The sequence below is a fragment of the Typopeltis vanoorti genome, chromosome 1, assembly GCF_054136105.1.
Source record: "Typopeltis vanoorti isolate ZY-2024b chromosome 1, IOZ_Tvanoo_1.0, whole genome shotgun sequence".
NCBI lineage: Eukaryota > Metazoa > Arthropoda > Arachnida > Uropygi > Thelyphonidae > Typopeltis > Typopeltis vanoorti.
The window spans coordinates 181,191,114-181,212,150 of record NC_143549.1 but is presented as its reverse complement, the minus strand read 5'-3'; the positions used below and the strand labels follow the sequence as shown (position 1 = coordinate 181,212,150).

At 39.6% G+C, this 21,037-nt stretch overlaps 1 protein-coding gene across 1 annotated transcript in view; it reads left to right on the top strand.

Moving 5' to 3' along the window:
• LOC150110685 (influenza virus NS1A-binding protein homolog) overlaps nucleotides 1-21,037 on the top strand; it is a 281,744-nt gene that overhangs the window by 213,388 nt on the left and 47,319 nt on the right. The window contains exon 9 of the mRNA XM_090404830.1: nucleotides 20,119-20,364. Coding sequence (XP_090260956.1) covers nucleotides 20,119-20,364 — 246 coding nt within the window. The remainder of the gene's footprint in view (nucleotides 1-20,118; nucleotides 20,365-21,037) is intronic.

The following is a 21,037-nucleotide window of genomic DNA, read 5'->3' as shown; positions in this document are numbered from 1 at the left end:
CAGGAATATTTTTGGTTATAACACAAGATCTGTTTCATTATTTCTGTTCTAATGAGCCCTTTTGATTGTTTTCTGCAATTCATAACTATATTTGCTTATGTAATTTAATTACTATTTCTTTATTTTGCAAAAGTGATTTTAGCTGTTTTCTGCAGTTGCATAAAATTATTTGATATGTTCGTAGTTGCTACTTCTATTCTGAGTTACCTGTGTTCCATTAAATTCCATTTAATGGAACACAGGTAACTATTATCACATTTAGTCTCTTAGTGGCCACCAATAATTGATGGTTCCTTTGGTTTCTGATATGAATGAATAGCACAAGGGAAGGGAATCCAAATATTTGCACATCTGCAAAGTGAACAATTGTGTAGGCTCTTGCAGGGAAAGGAGTGTTACAATTTATTCTCAATTTACTCTAAACAATGGCCTTTCCATGTGAGACACCTGTTCCTAACAGAGGGGGACCTCCCAGTAATGGAACTGGCCCATTTTGTCGTTATCATTTGTCTATGCTTTTCTTCTCATATTCTTTACTCTACTTCTCCTCAGTCTTTATTACTATCCTGTCTTCCAGATCACCATCACTCGATTCCAATGCCTTGGCATCATGTCTGCTGTGTACTGTGACCAGTGGACTTCCAGAAAGTGGGATCTGTAGTCTCACAACTACTTTGGCCTCTACTTCGACAAGATGGTCACTCCTGGATAGTCCAGCTGGTATCTTTGAGCTTTCCTGCAAAGGTCAAGAATGTGGCAGTGGGTCTCCTGTCCCATGGTCCATAGAGAAGGTCTAAGGCTTGCTGTGGTGCCTGTATAGCATCTGGTGTAGAACAGACGTTCCACTCCCAAGTGCAGTCACTGCTTGCCAGAGAGTAAGTGTTGTGTGACTCTGTGATGGGGGGAGCTCTGGCACTGAAATAAAGTCCTCCTGAAAATGAACAATTCTTCATCCTCTTGTTTATCAGGGACCCTCAATAAGCCCCAAGCATGTCATGAAACTAGAAACACCAAATGAAAATCAGAATTAAAAACAGAAAACATCAGAAGCTACAATCAGTATACACCACTTTTATTGATAATACATTCAACTGGGGAACGACCTCTTAGAAAAATGTCATGTTTCTTCATCCAGAAAGGTTTGAAAGGGTTGGTAGGATCTCCAAAGAAGCTCTGCTCAGGAGATGTATTTATTGAAGTTGAATACATTCAACAACTATCAGAAGAATACCAATTACAGTTATCCCCCTCACAAAACTTTAAACTTATCCAGAGACATAATATCAGAGTGGTGGCTCTTTGATGTACTAGATGAGATCTGCTCTGAACGAAAGATCAGGGAGTGACAGCCATGAGGAGAATACTTATATGTAGGGATAGTCACCTTGTTCCCACTAAGAACGTCATGCTTACATTCATTACACCAAAACTACCAACACATCCATCGAGGCAGGCTATCTCAACTACTAAGTAACACTTTATATCCCGAACCCTTTGCGCTGCTTTAAATGTCAGAAGTACAGTCATTCTCAAGCTGACTGTTGGCTCTGCCATCTGTGCCTAATGTGGCAGTAAAGACCACGAAAAAAAAGATTTGCATGAGCAAAATATCAAAATGCCTTAATTGTGAGGGAACCAGCCTGAGCATGCCAAAGCTAAAAGGATGAGAAGGACATACAAAAAATAAAAACAAATCAATATGGCTATCAGGAGGCAAAGAGGCACTATACCAACAAAAAATGGCAGCAACATCTTGCAAACCCTCTTACATCGAGAAAGTAGCTATAAAAAAAAGTCAATAGGGATCCAAACCATTATGTCGAAACCTGCCTTCAAAGTTGTAACATCCCTGAATAACATGACCTGTTTCCATCTCCTTTGAGCAAATGAAGGAGACCAGTTGGTATAGACTCACTCCTCAGGACATGCCAAAGATGCAAAGATGGTCCCACTAAATGAAAATCCAATGATAAAAAATATATTGGAACGTGCACCACAGAGGGCCAAAGACATGCCTCAATACCCTCTAATAGATGGACCATTTTCAGATGGCATGAATACTTCTGTTCCCCTCAAGAAGATAAAAACAATTTATGTACCTAGTGCCCTAGAAGGAGTACAATGTGACAATGTCTTGGGTTTTTTCCCTTACTTTTTTGCATCTGGATGGCATGACCAATATCATGAATTTTTGCACCAGGGAAACATGATTTTGTTACACTTTCATTAAGTACTCCCCTGATCATTCAGTCTCCATACATAATTTTCTCCTTAACTTGCTTTTCTTGTTTGCTCGCTTAGTCTTTATTATTACTTTGGACCACCTGCTTCTTTCTCTTCTCAGCCCTGCTAATCTCTTGCCACTTTTGCAACAGTTCAATTTCACACTTTGTCCTGTGAAAGATATCATTCAAGTGTGCCATTTCTTTATATACGTCCATTTTGTTCTCCTGTATTTCCACTGCCAGATGCTTGACATTAATTCGGATTTTCCATCCTTCAGTCGATACTGTCCACTCTACTAACATTTGTTCCGTTCTTGTTATGCCATGGCACTGCTTTAAGCTGCGTCCTAAGTTTTTCATCATCACCTTGTAGTTCTACATATACTACTGAAAATGCCAGGTTTTGCAACCTTTTTAGTGAAGACTGCATCACTCTTACCATTTGGAGACAGCATAGTTAGCCGACTTGGTTATGGACAAATCTTTTGATCCTTTGATCACATCTAGTATGCAAGTCCTCTCTGCCACATGCTGTTTTCAGTAATTATCTATTATTAGGTGAATAGATTCATTTTCTTCGATCTTTTTGATCTTTCTTCCTTCTAATTTATGTTCGCATACCTAAAATCCCCAATAGTTAATTACTTGACTGCAGACATTGTGCTAATATGCTAGTTGTGTCTTCCATGTTATCCCTTGCAGTCCCCTTGTCCTATAGTAACAACCAACTGTCATGTCGGCTGCGCCATTGTTATGTCGTTGTTTTATTGTTATGTTATATCTGATTCTACCTCTAAATAGCCCTCCTTCTAATCTACTGTCGTGCCCTTAAAATATTAATTCAGATTTATCTCCTCTTCGGATATTGGCAAAATTTTTATTATGCTGCGCCAGCCAACATCCTATAACAGAGGAGACTCCTGTTCAGGGAAATAATTCTAAATTCAAAAGGGATACACACAATAATTAATCTCATGCTAGTGCTGTGCAAATTCAGTTAGCAGTCATGACTCGAATTTCACTTAAGCAATTATATCTAATTCCTTCCCGCCAAAAGGTTCTATTTCATAAGTGGTGGTTTGAATTCATAATCAGGCATAAACTCAGGTATAAGGTACAAAACATGTTTATTGGAAAAACATAAAACATTTACAGTTAAAAAAATTCAAATACTCAATGGATCAAAATTTACTCTAAGTTAAGGTTCATACTAAATCACAATGAATCTGAGTATGCTAAATCCTTCAATTAAGAAAGGATAAGATCAAGTATAAGCATAATACTACTAGGATATAATTCCTTTCACAAGTTATTCACAGAACACGCATTGAACACTTTCATTAATACGCTATCAATAACTACAATAATTCTAAATTTCATTAAGCAAGCCTAGCTATTCTCAGTCAAAATACTGCCTATCAACAATTCTTGTTTGTTCCACAGGGTCTTAATTAATTCATTCAATTTCTCACTTAAAAGTTCTCTACTAGTGTCCTTTAGTTTACAATATACACAAATTTCTTATTCTTCTAAGCGATTTTTAACATAGAATGAAAATCTTTACATTACCGGATCCTTTCAGATTTCATGCCGCCATCTCATGTAGATTTGGATTACCTTACTGTATATTCATCAGCCGTCTTTTTGCCTGGTGATGCACTACGCTTTTCCTTTAATCATTTCTGACTGTGGTGTGCTGTCTACCGCTCCACAGGAAACTTTCTCCAATGGGACATTCTGCTAAGGCTCGATTCCGCATAGGCCTTCATATCGCGATCAGCTCTGCTTGGAAATCTTCAAGCATTCTGAAGAAAAGAACCCGCCGTCCGTCATCACCGTAGTCGATCCACTGCTCTCTCTCACGCTTTTCCTGACAAGCCTCCTCCTAAAACTCGAATCCAGGAACCAAAAATGAAACGCCGTGCTTCGTCTTTTATTCACCCTTTCCGTGCGCCCTCTATTCGATGTGGTTTTCACCCACGAACCCCATCGTTCATGCCCCTTGGGTGATCCTACACTCCCCCAGATCTGTTAGGTTACATTATTCCGGGTAGCCGTTCTGACGTCATTTTCCATGCAGGTATAGCCTCCATCGCTACGCTCGACTCGTACAGATTATACGCGATTATTCCAGATTACTACTTATAATTTTTCTCAGAATTTCGTAATGTACTAGACAGCTTAATGGGAATAACAAATAACCTAACAATTCCCTTACACAATTCTTACTATTTTGACACAAAATTCTCTGCTTCTCATTTTAGTTATGAGGAATAACTCTCACTATATGGCACACATGGACTACACATTATTACATAACATAAAATAATACTTCATAATTATTAGCTGATGTGCAGATATCTCCTTAATTAGTAGTATTTATCATGTTAAATCCTGAATAAACAATTTATTTAATAAAGCTCTCCATTCAGGATCTAACACAACTGTATATTTCATTTTATTGGCCTTTATCTCACACCAGATTTCCTCAATTGAAATACCATTCATATCATCTATGTCTTCCTGATTTCCTAGTCTTATTGGTTGCAATTCATTTTCTATCATCAGCAGTACTCTTTCCCAGTCCTGTTTTCTTTATCTACCTTTAAAATACTGTACCATCACATTTTATTCCTGTGAGCAGTTGTATCATCTGCTCTTAGTCAAGGCTCACTAATTCCTGTAACTTTTTGGTGAGGTTGCTTCAACCAATACCAAGAAGTCTTTCCTCTTATTTATGATACCTCAGGCATTAGTATTGACTGCCCCATTTGATTTTGTCACTTGAGAGACTAGGTTCCACATTTTTTGGTCATTCTCACACTCATTTGTCTTATGAGTCTTACACACACACACACACACACTCATACTCATTTGTCTTACACACACATGCTCACCTGCATTCACCTGACCATTTCAACATCAACAGAAAACATCAGAGACAGTAGTAACAATACCAATAGTTTTAATATTGCAGTCAACTGGCAAACATGCACTTGGGAAATTGTTGCCCTTCTTGACTTTGGGAGGGTTGGCAAGATCTCTAAAATCAGTCATTAAGCTCCATTTACGGGCTGTAGAATCAGACCACTTCCTTTGTGCAACATCTATCACAGGAGTACCAATGACAATTACCCTCACAAAACATTGAATTACTCTTGAGGAGTAATATTGAAGTTGGATCTTCTCAATGTTCTTGAAAAAATGATTTGCTTCGAAATGAAAGACCGAGGAGTGACAGTCATGAAGGGAAGACCGTATGTGGGGATGGTCACCTGATTCTCACCAGAAGTATCATCCTTACTTTCAACACAGTCAAACCATCAACTCCTGTGAAAACAGGATATCAAAACTTACGAGTTAAGCTCTACATCCCAAATCCATTGCACTGCTTTGTCAGAACCATGGTCATTCTCAAACTGCCTCTTGTAGCTCTGCTGTCTGTGCCCAGTGTGGCAGAAAAGATCACAACAACGAAGACTCTAAGGGCAAAACACTGAAATGCCCTAATTGTGAGACAGAGATCACCCAGCATGTTCTCAATCATGCCAAAGATAGAAGGATGAAAGGAAGATCCAAAAAATAAAACCTAAACAGAGCATCCTGCGCTAGGAGGCAAAGAGGCAGTATACTACAAGAGCAGCAACATCCAGTGGTAAACTCTCTCATGCTGAGAAAGCAACTGTAATGAAAGTGTCAGTGGGAACTTTAACGTGTATGTCAATTCCACCTTCTCACATTACAACATCTCCAAATGATATCGCTTGCTTGCCAAACAAGAGAACATGTCAAAGTCGTGACCTCACTCCTGAGGTCATGATAAAAATGATCCCACTACATGAACACTACTAATTTAAAAAAAAAAAGGTACATTCCATCTCCATTAAATTTTAACCTCTCTGTCGTGAAAATAAATATGATACATCCATAGAAAAGAATGTATCAGCCTGATAGCAGTTTTGTAATTCTCAGTTTTTTTGAAACAAAGTACATAATGATCAATATATATATATATATATATCCATGCTGCTTCTCAACATCATCCTAGTCAAAAATTCAGAGCCATTAAGACCTTATTACACCATGCTTATAGTTTATGTTCTGCTGAAGTCTTTTTGTGCCAAGAATTGAATTATATCAAATCTCCTTTTTTAAAAAATTGTTTTAGTTTTTGTGAGTTATTAATTGACAAAGCATTTAACAACTTTAGGCTCCCAGTTTCTGGGTCTCTGAAAGAAATCTCTCAGCCACTTCTGTATTTAATGGAATTTCCATATTGCTATAGTTCTGAGGCTTCTCAACACTGCAGTTATTTTTGTCCTGTTAGAACAAAAATAACCACAGTGTTGAGAAGTAATCACAGTGTTAGGAAGATTTCTATCTTCCTTTCCTCACCTAAAGACAAGTTTCTTCCACTCAGCCTGTGGCTTGTCTTACTTCAGTCTGGTAAATCTGCAGATACCCATTGTGAGGAGCATAAATCTTATGTTCAATACTATAACCCCATGCAGCCTAGTCTTGCTGAATATGCTGCCTCTACCAAAAATATAATACTTTGTAAAAAACAAAGTTTTTACACAAAAATAGATTCCTATTTTTGTATAAAAAATCTGGATTAATAAATAATCAATAAATCTGGAATTACTGGATTTGTAAATTCCCAATTACTTGTTTTATATATATATATATATATATATATATATATATATATATATATAAAAGGAAATTAAATGACTCTATACCGAGAATGACAAGTTTAATGTTAAGATACAACTAGTTTTGTTGAATACATCAACTTCTTCAGGTATCACTGAAATGCCCTTGCAAAATCTGTGCTAAAATTGTGCATCGGTTAGAAACAAGTGTCCTTCAGTGGTATTATTGTTTAGAACTGTGTTGTATATATTGTGTTTTCACTGCCGTTTGTTTCACTATATCAACGTGTAAAGATGGCGTCCAACAAGAAACGTACGTCAGCGGCGCGCAGGACTTCTACTATTACACGAAAGGCTGGCTCAGCGTTAGATTTTTCGCAATGGATGCGTTGCGGAAACTGCTACATGTATGCACCGAAAAATGTGAAGGATCTGTGGTCGGTCTGGCAAAATGAAAAGAAAGAAAATGTCGACGTATGTGAGAAGTGTCGGGATAGGCTGGAGCGTTTAGGAATGGAAGCTGACATCGGGACCGTAGCGGAAGAACTTCGGCGGGAGTTTATGAAAATGAAAAATGACCTTCTGGGGGGGGGGGTGGGGGGGGGGGGGGGTGGGGGGGGGGGGGGGTGGGGGGGGGGGGGGGTGGGGGGGGGGGGGGGTGGGGGGGGGGGGGGGTGGGGGGGGGGGGGGGTGGGGGGGGGGGGGGGTGGGGGGGGGGGGGGGTGGGGGGGGGGGGGGGTGGGGGGGGGGGGGGGTGGGGGGGGGGGGGGGTGGGGGGGGGGGGGGGTGGGGGGGGGGGGGGGTGGGGGGGGGGGGGGGTGGGGGGGGGGGGGGGTGGGGGGGGGGGGGGGTGGGGGGGGGGGGGGGTGGGGGGGGGGGGGGGTGGGGGGGGGGGGGGGTGGGGGGGGGGGGGGGTGGGGGGGGGGGGGGGTGGGGGGGGGGGGGGGTGGGGGGGGGGGGGGGTGGGGGGGGGGGGGGGTGGGGGGGGGGGGGGGTGGGGGGGGGGGGGGGTGGGGGGGGGGGGGGGTGGGGGGGGGGGGGGGTGGGGGGGGGGGGGGGTGGGGGGGGGGGGGGGTGGGGGGGACAATGATTTCACTGAAGATTTCTGATTGTGAATGGGGTGTCACATTTCTCCACATTTATGGAGTGATCATCAGGTGGTCACCTGGGTGGTGTGTGGCTATATGAAGACTTCTGAAGAAAGGATATATGTGGAACTACAAGACCAGCGATTATGAGAGGCTTACGAGATAGCTTGGAGCTATAGCATGGAACGAGGAGTTAAGTAGAAGTGGATAAGTGCTGCTTGGGAACTGACCAAGAGATATTTAACAGTATCATTGTGTGAATGTATTTTAGACCGCGCGGTTAGCCTAGTGGCTTTGCGCTTCGCAACCATATGCCTGGGGAAGGAGTGTCCCAGGTTCGATTCCCGTTGTAGACGTGAGGAATTCGAGGATCTTCCTCAGGCATAGCCAAGTTAGCCGGTCTTGGGCGCGGTCAGTAGGGTGTTTTCCGCCAGTTTATCTGGCGTTTTTCATCCCGCAAACAGGCAAACCGGCCCGTGAACATACCCCTCTACAGTCAAAAATATATCCCCCCCCCCAGCGGCAGACCAGGCGACGGGTCGGTTAGGAGTAGTACTAACAAGAAGTCGCATCTATGTAACACGCGGACCCTGCATAGGAAGCGGGAATAACGCGTAGAAGAAGAAGATTGTGTGAATATATTTTGAAGATCAAAAGGATGAATAAAGTAGATGTCAATTGGATGAATAAAGGAATTAAGCATGAAATCTGGAAGAGGTACTATGGAGGAAGCACAAGATGAATAATGATAACAGTCAGGTCTGTGAGGATTTTAATGAATTGGCCAAGAAGGTGACTGAGTTGGTAAGGACAACAAAACTGCAGGATGGACAGAAATTAGCAAATCAAGCAAACCAAACTTTTCAAGTTTTTCTGATATGTTTCAAGTTAAAGGAAGAATGATTATGATAAGATTATGTTAATGGATGAAGATTCAGTGAGCAGTTCATCAGGGTGTTTCATCTTCATCAAGAAGCTCAAGTATAGAGGAAATTATTATTATTATTTTATTATTATCAGACTCATCATGGGAGGATCAGTCAGCTGACAACCTAACAATATTTAATCTTAAAATTCTTAACACTCCCTGTATTAATAACATATTCAGTAATGTGTTCCATTCACCCACAATTCTCAATGTAAAAAATCTACTCCTCATATCCATCTTCACCACTCTTACACAACTTCCAGGGATGGCCTCTGGTTATTCCCCCTCTTGCCTTCTACTCTTTTTTAAATCCCCTCTGGATTAATCCAATAACATCTTCTCACTAACTTAAATGTTTTTATCATATCGCCTCTATCCACCAAATTCTGTAATCCACATTTCTTTAACTTCATTGTTTCCTCATCATAATGAAAACCAGGTGACCTCTGAGCATAGTGGTTCAAGTGCAGTCTGACTAGTGCTTTATGCAATGCGCAACCACCTCCTTATCATGTTAGGGTACTTCTTATCATAACAGCACTACGATGTGTAGTCTTTGCAACACTTACAATATGCCCTCTAAACTTCAGTCTACTATCAACCATCATTCCCAGATTGCTAATCTCATCCACTTTCTGCAGTACAGTGCCATCAATGTAGTGCACAGCCTTACATTTCTGCACTCCAAAATATAACACCTTGCACTTAGTAATATTAAAACTAGTCCCACTCATTTTGGCCAAGCCAAAAGTCTTCAAATATTTCTGAAGGGAATAAAAACATCAGTACTGCTCCATATAATTCTCTTCAACTTTGCATCAACAGCAAACAACTGAAGAGCCCCAGTCAATCCACATGATATATCATTTACAAACAAGTTAAACAGCAGAACCCCAGGGCACTCTACTGGTTTCCCTTCTTTTTTTTGAGACACTACTCCATCATACACAACTTGCTAGTGACATTGTAAAATCTCTTGCGGTGACAAATAGAAATATTTTTCACCTATATCGATTTTACATGGGCCATAAAATACTCATAATTAAGAGTATATATAACCTAATGTAATGTAATAATTTTGTAATATAACTGCAATTGTAACTTTAATTTTTAGTTACAAGCAATTGTAACTAAAAAGCTCAGACAGGATTAGGCTAGTAAACTGACGGTCAACAACAGTCTCAAAGGTCACCGGACTATGAGTTTTGCTGCCAAAACCTACTGTATGCGTGGGTGATAAGGCTGTAATATTTCATACAAAATACGAAATATTACAAATTGGAACAGTTCGACATAAAAATAAAATAAGAATTCCTAAATATTACAACATTCAGAGAACCAGTCCCCAATCCATCTAGCCATATACTACTCAGTTTCATCCTTTGCAGCTTGTACACCAACTTATCATGTAGTAATTTATCAAATGCTTTTGAAAAGTCCCAGAATATCACTGTATATGATTCTCCCTTATCTAACACATTTGTTACCTTATCATAAAATGTAAGTAAATTGCTAAAACAAGACCTACCCTTAACAAATCCATGCTATCATAAAGAATACTATGTCCATCAGTTCAATCCTGTATTCTATTCCTAACCAATCTCCCCAACAACTTGACTTCAGTTGCAGTTATACACAATGGTCTATAGTTGGAAACTTTTGTCCTAGAACCATGTTTGTGGAGTTGTAATATTTTGCCTTTTTTTCTCCCACTCCTTAGGAATCTTACCCACTGCAAGACTTTCATTAAATAATCAGGTCAAGGGTATATAGCTAACTGTTGTGCAATTCCTTAAAAATACATGGTGATATGTCATTCATTCTCACAGACTTATTAGCATGTAATCCAATCAACACCTGATACACCACTGATACTTTCACTTCCAATTCTCCTAATACTTGTCTCCCTTTGACATATTACACAGCATCATTTGCACTAATGTAATATATGCTGATGAAGTGCTCATTCAACAATTCCACTATATCTTTTGCAATGGTCACTCTTCTACCATGACTATCCACTGGTATTAAATTGCCATAATTATTCTTCCTCTTGCTTGCCATGTAATGGAAGAATTCACTTCAATTAACATTGGCCTGACCAGTCAATCTCCTCTCACGCCACACCACACCTTTTCTTTCTTTACCATGCTCATCACCTTCCTAGCCTTCACTTTATACTCCTCATGGATCCGATTACCACCAACCATCATATACCTCCTCTATAACATTTTATTTTCCAACAGCTTGCTTGATTTCACTTGATTTCACACTTGTATGTATTATTAACTCTTCCATTTCACTCCTACTCTATTTACTCACTTAACTCATTGTATACAGTTATACACTACTTATGTCAGGTACTGCCTTGTGAATTCCCATGTACTGTAAGCATCTTTTCTGCACAGCTCATCTACCCAATTTGTTGATGCTGGTTGACTACAGAACTTTCCATAATTCCACATATATCCTTTGCTGGCTGTAACCTTTAACAAGCAAGCAGGAAGTATATGAGGAATTAAATAAACTGTTAGATGGCAATATGATTTGATGACATAATATGTATGTATTATTAAACAGGCATACCTGTTTAATAAGAGCCTTGCAAAAAAAAAAAAAAGGACAGGTCTCAAGAGAGCTGAAAGAAAATAAAATTGTTCTGCTTCACAATGCTGTGGCTACAAATTATAGACCAATCTGTATATGTCTGGAGAAATGAGCTGATAAGAGCAAGGTTCTCTGTGATTGTTAGCATGGATTTGTTAAAAGGAAGTCATGTTTTCCAAATTTGCTTATGTACTATAACAATGTGACATGGTAGTATGCTTTGATTTTGCAAAGGATTTTGATAGATTGCTACACGACGTTTGTAACTAAATTGAAACAGATGGGATTGGATAATAGGCTAGTTAGTTGGATAGATGACTGGTTGTCATATAGGTATGGGGGTGCACTATTCCCAAAAGATGAAAATAATAGGATTTGTTTTGGGCCATTGTTGTTCAGCATGTATATTAATTAATGATATTGGGATGGGTTTAACTGAATATATGCAACATTGCCGATGATGCAAAACTGGGGAGAACAATGAGTCTAAGTTGCGACCCTACAGGAGGTCTTGAATCGATTGTATGAATTGGCAAGTGAGTGGAACTATCAGTTCAGTATTGCAAAGTTTAAGTTTCTGAAATTTGCTAAGCAATGATGGGATTCATAATTTAAACTTTATGGGGAAATTTTGAAGGAGGTAAAATAGATTAGAGAGATCTGGGAATGGTGGTTATTGATTGATTGGGTAGCAGTGAAAACTCATAAGAATGAAGAAGAATTTATTTAGCTGTTACATGACAACTTTCTCAGGCAGCATGTGAAAGAAGCAACTCATGGACAAAGAGGGTTAGATATGATCATTATATCAGGTGTCTCAGTTAAGGGTGACTTTTTTTTTTTTGAATCAGTTCATGACAGTGATCATGCCATACTGATGTGTGAAGTTGCCAACTATATGGATGTTCCATATTAGTTGTTGCATGGGAAGCTTTGTAAATATACTTACATGATGCAGTATCTGAATGTCTCTCTAGAGATCAAAGAACAAATAGAATGGGAGTGGGAGTAAAATGGATGTACAATTTCATTAAACAAGAGATCCATAAGAAGGTGATGTGTAAGGAATATCATGAGAATAAGAGTGAGATGAGTTATGAAATATATAAAGCTCATGCCAGAAAAGTTATATGAGTGTTGTATGGAAAACCAAGTTGGAGTATGAAAAGAAATTGGTTTCACAGGCTGAAGGCAACAACCTAAAAGAATTTTATTGCTATGCTGCAAATAAAAGGCACAACGAATGCAGAAGAATAACTTAATGCAGACAGTATCCTAGTATCAGAAACAGATGTGGTAGTTCAAATAATGAATGCTCACTTCACTAAAATCTTTCAACATGGTGTATTGTAACATAGCACACAGTGCTGCTACTGCATTGGATGAAGGGATGAGGTGCATGACAAGGAGGTTATAGAACTGTTGCATAACCTGAATACGAATTTGATAATTGTGGGACAGATGGAATATCAGCACATTTGCTAAAGAAATGTTCAGCCAAACCGGCTAGGCCCTTGACATGTTTACATAACTTGAGTTTTAGCTTAGGAAAGATCCCACAGAAATAGAAAGAATATATGATAAGCTCATTGCACAGAGGTGGTGCAAACACTGATGTTTCTATCAACCTATCAATGTTTCTGGAGTAATTATAAAGATTTTAGATAAGTTGGTAACAACTCACATACAGAAATGGGTAAGCAAACAAGATATGAGGGTTGTTTGAAAAGTTTAGTAAATTTCCAATAGACGGCGACACAATTCATTCATTCATACCAGTGTCAGCATGTATCATCTTTTTCATGACTTCTGACAAACTTTTAGCCACGTGCGATGCATAGTTCTTGTTTGGCAAACATTTAAAATGACCGTGTTCACATTTTTCATAAAAATGGAGGAAAATGAGTTTCATGCTGTGATAAAACACTTTTATTTGAAAAAGTGGACAGCTGTGCAGATCTAAGCCGAGTTAGATGCAGTTCATGGGGACTCTGCACTGGCATTAAAGACCATTTATTTTTGGATAAATGAGTTTAAACATGGTCATAAGTCCATGGAAGATGAAGTGAGCTGTGGACACCCGACTGAGGTCACTACGAAGGAAATGATTGACAAAATCCATGGTATTACTATGGAAGACTGCCGAGTGAAAGTGCATGAGATTGCTGAGATTGTAGGCACATGAAAAAGCTATGTGCACAATCGTTGACTGTCAATCAAAAACGCATGCAAAAAGACATTTCAACACAGTGTTTGGCAATGTTTAATCACAATTTGCTGTATTTTTTTGTGTTGATTTATGACTGTAGACGAAACGTGAATCCACCACTACATGCCTGAGTCCAAGCAGCAGTCAAAACAGTGGACAATGCCCGGTGAAAGAGCACCGAAAAAAGTGAAGACCATTTTGTCAGCTGGGAAGGCGATGGCCACTGTTGTTTGGGATTCCCAAGGAATTATCATGATAGACAATTTGGTAAAGGGCAAGAAAGTAACAGGAGTCTATTATGTGTCATTGTTGTACCGTTTAAAAGAAGAACTGAAGAAAAAACGGCCAAGATTGGCACACAAAAAAAGTGCTCTTTCATCAAGACAGTGCACCATCCCACACATCGGCCGTTGCAATGCCATAATTGCATGAAGTGAGGTTTGAATTGGTTCCACATCCACCATATTCTCCAGACTTGGCCCCGCGTGACTTCTTTTTGTTCCCAAACTTAAAAATTCAGCTCAGTGGGAAAAAATTTTCTTCGAATGAAGATGTCATCAAGGCTGTCAATAACTATTTTGCACAATTTGACAAATTGTACTTTTTAGATGGAATGAAAAAATTGGAAACTCGCTGGACCAAATGTTTTTTTTTTTATGTTGGGCCCATATACAAGAGGTTGGCTAGTCAACCTATAGTACGTTAGTACCATATATGGGTAGTGGGTTGGGAAAGGAGAAACTTGTTTGTATTTGATTTAAAAGCCTGTATGTTGTATTCCTTCAGAAATACATCAGGGCGAAGAATGTTCCACAGTACCACAGTAGCAGGGATGAAGGAGGAGGAAAAGAAACTTGTTTTGTGGGTTTCACGGTGTACTGAGAAAGGATGTTGGGTGGCAGCTGTACCTGTTCCAATGGGCTTAGTACAGAGTGGGGGAATTATTGATGCTGTTTCTGATAAACATTTCCCATGGAAATATTTATAGAATATACAAATCACAGAGACCAAGCATCTGTGTGAAAGTGAGGGGAGCATGTTGGTGAGAGATGGGTCATTTATCAGTCTAATTGCTCTCCTCTGTATTGAGTCAAACATTTTGAGGGAGCTTTTAGGAGCCCCACTCCAAATGTGAGCACAGTATTCGATAGCTGAGCGGATTTGTGATTTGTACAATGTTAACAGCTGTTTAGAGGTGAAGTAGCATCTTGAATGAAAGAAAAAAATCTAGTTTTTTGGAAGCTGAGGATGCAGTGGTTGTGATGTGTTTATGCCAGGAGAGTCTTGATGTCAGGGTAATTCTGGGAAGAGAAATCTCATCTTGTCTGGGAATTTGAGTGATATCAAAAACAATGCTGGGCGAAAATGGTTCTTTTTTGTGAGAAATAAGACAGAACTGGGTTTTGCTAGCGTTGAAGTTGACGAGGTTATCTGAGCCCCATTGGAGGATGGCATGGAGGTCAGTATTAAGGGCAGTGGTGGTTGATGTTCTGTGGGTTGAAGTGAGTTGTGTAGAGTAGGGTTTATCAAATGAGAGGGAGGAGTGTAATGTGCTGTCATCTGCAAAACTGTGTATTAGGTTTGAGGTCAACTGAAGTAGGTCATTGATATATAGAAGGAAGAGGGTCAGTGAGAGAACTGAACCTTGTGGGACCCCAGCATTAGTTGGATGGTGAGAGGATAGGGAGCCATTTACCATCACACAGTGTTCATCCAGACAGGAAACTGGCAGTCCATCTGCAGAAGTCCTGAGACAGTCCAAATGATGGGAGGTTGCTTAGTAAGCCTTTGTGCCAGATCCAGTCAAAGGCTTTAGAGATATCAAGTGCAACTACTTGGGATTGAACGAATTTCTCCATGGCATTTGTCCAGCGATGGGTGATGTATGAGAGTAGATCTCCTGTTGATTGGCTTTGACGGAATCCGTACTGGTGGTCACTTAATAGCTGGGTACCTTCAAGGTAGAGTAGGAGTTGAGAGTTGATGGTTTTCTTCATCACTTTAGATAGGACTGAAGTGAGTGAGATAGGGCAGTAGTTAGATGGCAGTGATTTGTCACCCTTTTTAAGAATGGGTTGAATATAGGCTAGTTTCCAGGCTTTGGGATATATACCAGTGGAGTAAGAGAGTGTGTACAGATGGCATGGGATAAGAGTCAGTTCTGGTGGGCAGACCTTCAGGACAATCGGAGGAATACCATCAGGGCTAGGTGACTTATTTTGTGTTTAATTTAGACAACGGGTTTAGGATATCTTTTTGGCAAAAGGATACAGGGGGCATTGTATGTTGGGCAGTTGGAATGACTGGAGGGCATTTGCCATTGTCAGTTATGTGTGCATTGGAGGCAAATGTGTGAAGCCAGGAGGTTAGCTTTTTCTGTAGGTGATGTTGCAATTGAGCCATCTGGGCATGATAGAGGTGGTAATAGTGTATTACGACCAATTTCCCTGGCAAGAGACCAAAAGGCGTGGCTGCCATTTGGACAGGCTGCAAACTTCCTGCTTTTTGCCTGTTCAAATTCTGTTTTAGAAGCATTGATAATTTTCTTGCTTCTGTTTCGGGCTTCAGTATAGGCATTGAATGAGGATGTGGTTCTTGATTTGAGCCAGTTGTGGTATGCCTGTTTTTTCATTTGTACAGCCTTGGCACATCTTTTGGAGAACCAGGGTTTAGTTAGTGGATGGCAGTTCAGAGTAGTGTGGGGAATGTATATTTTCATGCCAGTGAAGATTACTTTGGTCATATGTTCTGGAAGACCGGAAACAATAATCCAACCATGGGAATGAAGCATAGTAGTCTCGGAGACTGTCCCATTTGACACTGTTAATGCCAAACTACTCTTCTGTGGGAGTGACTGTGTAAGCTTTGTTGCATGGGGGGGGGGGGGGAGATGAGCACTAGATTGTGGTCAGAATTGCCTAGCGGGCTCTACATTCACTGTGTATTTGGAAGGGTCATTGGTCAGGAAGAGGTCTAGGGTATTTGGAGAGTGGTTTGGATTATCTGGCATTGTGGCTGGCATGTGAAGAAGTTGTGTAAGGCCATTAGTGATGATGAATGTTTTAGCATCTCTACCTGCACGATCTGTACAACTGGAAGAGGATAGCCAATTGGTGTTATGAACATTAAAATCACCCAGGAGGATGATTTTGCTGTTAGGAGAGTGGGACTGGAGAAAATCAACTTTTAGGGAGAGGAAATGAAGAGCTCAGGATGATTGGTGGTATTAGGAGAACAATAGGGACAGTAGATGAATTTGACTGAGTGGAGGTGGGATAGCATCAGCCAAAGAAGGTCGAAGTTGGGCGATTGTAGGTTAGGTGCTCTCTGGCAAGGTATGTCAGAGTGGATATATGCACAGATGCCATCCTTGGGTCGAAAGGATTTAAATAGTGTATAGTTAGGAAGGTTGAGATGGATAATGCTGGGGGGAAGGAGAGATTTGAGTTTCTGTTAAAAAGAGTAGGCGGGGTTTGGTGGACTGCAAATGGTAGTGGACACTATTAATTGGAATCGAGGCCATGGATGTTGGTAAAGTGGCTATGCAAGGTTCTGTGAGACATGGATTTGACCGCAAGGGTCTTGCACATTTCCTATGCAGTGCTTGCATACTGGCTCATTGGTGGCTACTAGTGGTGTCACTTGATTTTTGCAGTAGTTTGGTTTGTTTGTAGTCTATCATCCAACTGTTGTCTCCATTTTAACGTTTTTCTTCTAGTTGTCTTCGGAGTTGGCATCTTTGTTCTCTCTGGGCAAAGGTTAAATCAGGTCGAGCACATATGCGCGACTGGGGGCAAATGTCCTTTAGCTTGTTGTTTATCACCATTATAAATTTGGATGTGTTTGTTGGTGTGTTGCAGGTCACTTTCACAAGACATGGAAAGTTCGTTCCGTTCTTTCTTTTGTTTATGGGTCTGAAAAACTATGGCATTTGACGATATTTTGGGGCTCGAAATTGCATTCTCTTGCTAGTTTGTCGACATCTTCTTTTAAGGATTCACCGTTTTCCTTTGGAAAGTTCAGGATAACGGTTGAGGCTCCTATTTTCGGCCTTGAGTAACTTGTGTATCGTTGATGCGATTAGTTCATGAAGTTCGTTAGCAGGCACGGACGCACTTGCAATCGGGTGCTGGTCGTCGAGTATCTCGAACTTAGTTTCCAACTTTTTGATTTTGGAGGAGAAAGTATTTATCATAACTAAATCTCTTAAGGAATTGACAACGTAGATACGAATATAAATTAAATTACACTTTAATAAATATTTCCAATATTTCGAAGCCTGTCTACGAGAATATCTATCATAGTATTAAGCTGTTGTTCGAGGTTTTCAACTCTCTTGCCTAGGTTTAGTAGCCGTTTTACGTTAGGGAAGCAATCATACAGAAGTAGGGTAGGTTGAGATCGGTAAAGAGCTTGTGCACCGATTCATCTATTTTCGCACAGGAAGTATGCAGCCAGTTGCAATAGAAATCGCACAATATGCTTTTTTTCATTCTTTAGCTTCGGTTTCACAGCTGCGGCACTGCGCGATGTCATTAGGTTTGTTGCCAATCGGACACTCCGCTGACAGGACTTGAGGTAATCTTCCATTGTTTCCCTTTGTTGCTGCCATTTTTACTTCACATGGCTGTTTTTTAATTGTAAAAAATAGCTGATTTAATGGACTGTGGGTACTTATGAGTTGTGCTGAAGTAATCAACTCCTTAGTACCCTCTGTTAGTTTTTCGTTTACTGCTTATTTTGCACAAAAAACACTTGCAATTAGATGAAATGCAGGAGCACAAGTTTAACGTAACTTATTCACAGGCGCCACCTATCATTCCAAATGTGTAGACCTCAATGGAGACTATGTTGAGAAATAAAGGTAATTTTTTCCAAAAAAAAATGTGTTGACTTATTTTTTTACCAAACTTTTCAAACAACTCTTGTACACTCTGCAAGGAACAGGCATGGATTTACTAAAAGGAGTTGTATGTCTTGTCCCTGGTTGTTATATACCAGAGTTGTATGTACCTAAGTGGTTTATTAACTTTTTAATAATATTGCATATTCTGATCCAGGATATTATTATTATAATACTGTGTGAGAGACAAAGAAAATTCAAAATTAATATCTTTGTTTACAAATAATTAATATTAGTGTAAATTTATGGTATTGCTTTAACAGTGTGTGTAAAAAGTTTGTTTCACAAGTGCTATATACAAATTTGTATCATAAATAAAAACTTATTTCCTAAAGAGAAAAGGGCCCACAAACTTAATATCAGACTTAAAGAACAAAAGGTTGGTCGATTGGTAGAGCCTCTGCTACTAATGGCTCAGTTAAGTAAGTTTGAGCGCGGTTAGTAGTTGGAAGGGGACCAATTGTTCGATGCTGTTGGCACACTCTCCCTCGATGAGTCTTTGGACTCCCTGGAGGTGTCAAATAATAATAATAATAATAAATACCATACAAGATTTATCTCTTCTCTTCAGGATCACAGGATTTGATGAGAATTTACAAACGTCAAACTTATAAGGCACAATTTCTTCTGCTCTAAACAGTAACCATAGAAATTTAATTAGCTCATACCTGTTTTTCTTTGAAAGTCAAAAGATAATTTGTGTGCAAATATTCTCGAGATAGACCATATTTCTTCTTTCGTGTATCAGAAAAACTTCTTCCTGCCACATGCAGTACCCTGTATGTGGATAACTTTACCATCTTTTGTCATTCCTGCATATAATGGTCATAGAAAGACAGTTATAGCAACCTGGGCACTTGCAAATATGTTTAGGATTTCACCAGAGAAGACTGTTTTGTGTACTTTTGGCACAGACAGTCTCCAACCTTACCCAGAGCTAAGATTAGGGCAAACTAACATTCCTGGCTCACATTCATCACTTGTAGAATAAGTGCTGGAGAGCAGAGAATGTCCTTTGCACCCTGAGATAACTAAGTTTAGCATATTCCCATAATTCTTGGGTAGACCAAATTGCTCAGTGCCCCAACTCCCTTATTTCTGATATCCTTAATATCCCTAGCATTAGTAAACATACATAACAGTTCATTTGCAGTTGTGAGCGTGAACATTCATGTTGTTATTCTGTCTCATCACTAATCAATGACTTCACCATCCTTCAATACTGATTATCTGTCTTCTAGACTGTGCGTTTTGCTCAACTATTCTCATGTCTCTCTCTCTCTCTCTCTCTGTTTTTCTATAACTAGTCTCTCATTCTTACATCTATTTTCTTCCAATACTTGCACAGTCTTCTTCTCTAGTTTCTTGCTCTTCCATACTCGCTTTTTTGAAATTCACTTTAGCCATCCCTTGTATTTTGCATAGTTGTAAAATTTTGTGATAACTATGAATAAAATATGCCATCAGCTTATTCTGTTTTTAAAAATACTTTGCTTTTTTTAGGTGGTTATGATCGAGGAGAATGTCTAAAGACTGTGGAATCTTATGACCGGATCACCAATAAATGGACTGTTCTTAACCCTATGAAGGTTCCTCGTGGTAGGTTTGATATTGCAGTAGTTGATGACAAGGTATATGCAATTGGTGGCTGTGATGGATCAAAAGAACTTAACTCAGCTGAAGTTCTTGACCCTTTAACAATGAAATGGAAAAGTATGCCAAGTCTACCTGTGGAGCACTCAAATTCTGGTTTGTAGAAACCGTATCAGTTTAGATTTTCAAAAACAAATTCTACTAAATGTATTTCTTAATACAATATCACCTATCTAACAGATAAGCTTAGGTGTTGATGGTTATTCATGACTTATTTTTCATGGTATTAACAACACCACAAACACTTTTATCAACATAGATGTTTTATTAACGCTTATATTTCGCTGATTTTCAACTCAGCATCATCAGAGCACAACACACATGTAAACGCGACAGTGAGTGAGTGGACTCACTCACTGTCGCGTTTACATGTGTGTTGTGCTCTGATGATGCTGAGTTGAAAATCAGCGAAATATAAGCGTTAATAAAACATCTTTGTTGATAAAAGTGTTTGTGGTGTTGTTAATACCATGAAAAATAAGTCATGAACAATATCACCTAATATACTATCTTCTAATATAATATAAAATTGCTGGTAGAGGACAAAGTTAGAATGTGAGGTGCAAGAATGAAGGTGCAAACTAAGGTGTTTTGAATGCAAGGTGAAAAAAAAAATGCTTTTGCTGTCAGTGTGATGAGTTTTTTTTTCACTTTGCATCCAAAACCTGTTTCCAGCTTCATCCCCTGCCATTGCCCTCTACCATGCAGCTTTTTGTCTGCATGATTTGTGTAGCAGTATTGGGCTAGTATTTTGTTTATTGTATCTTGC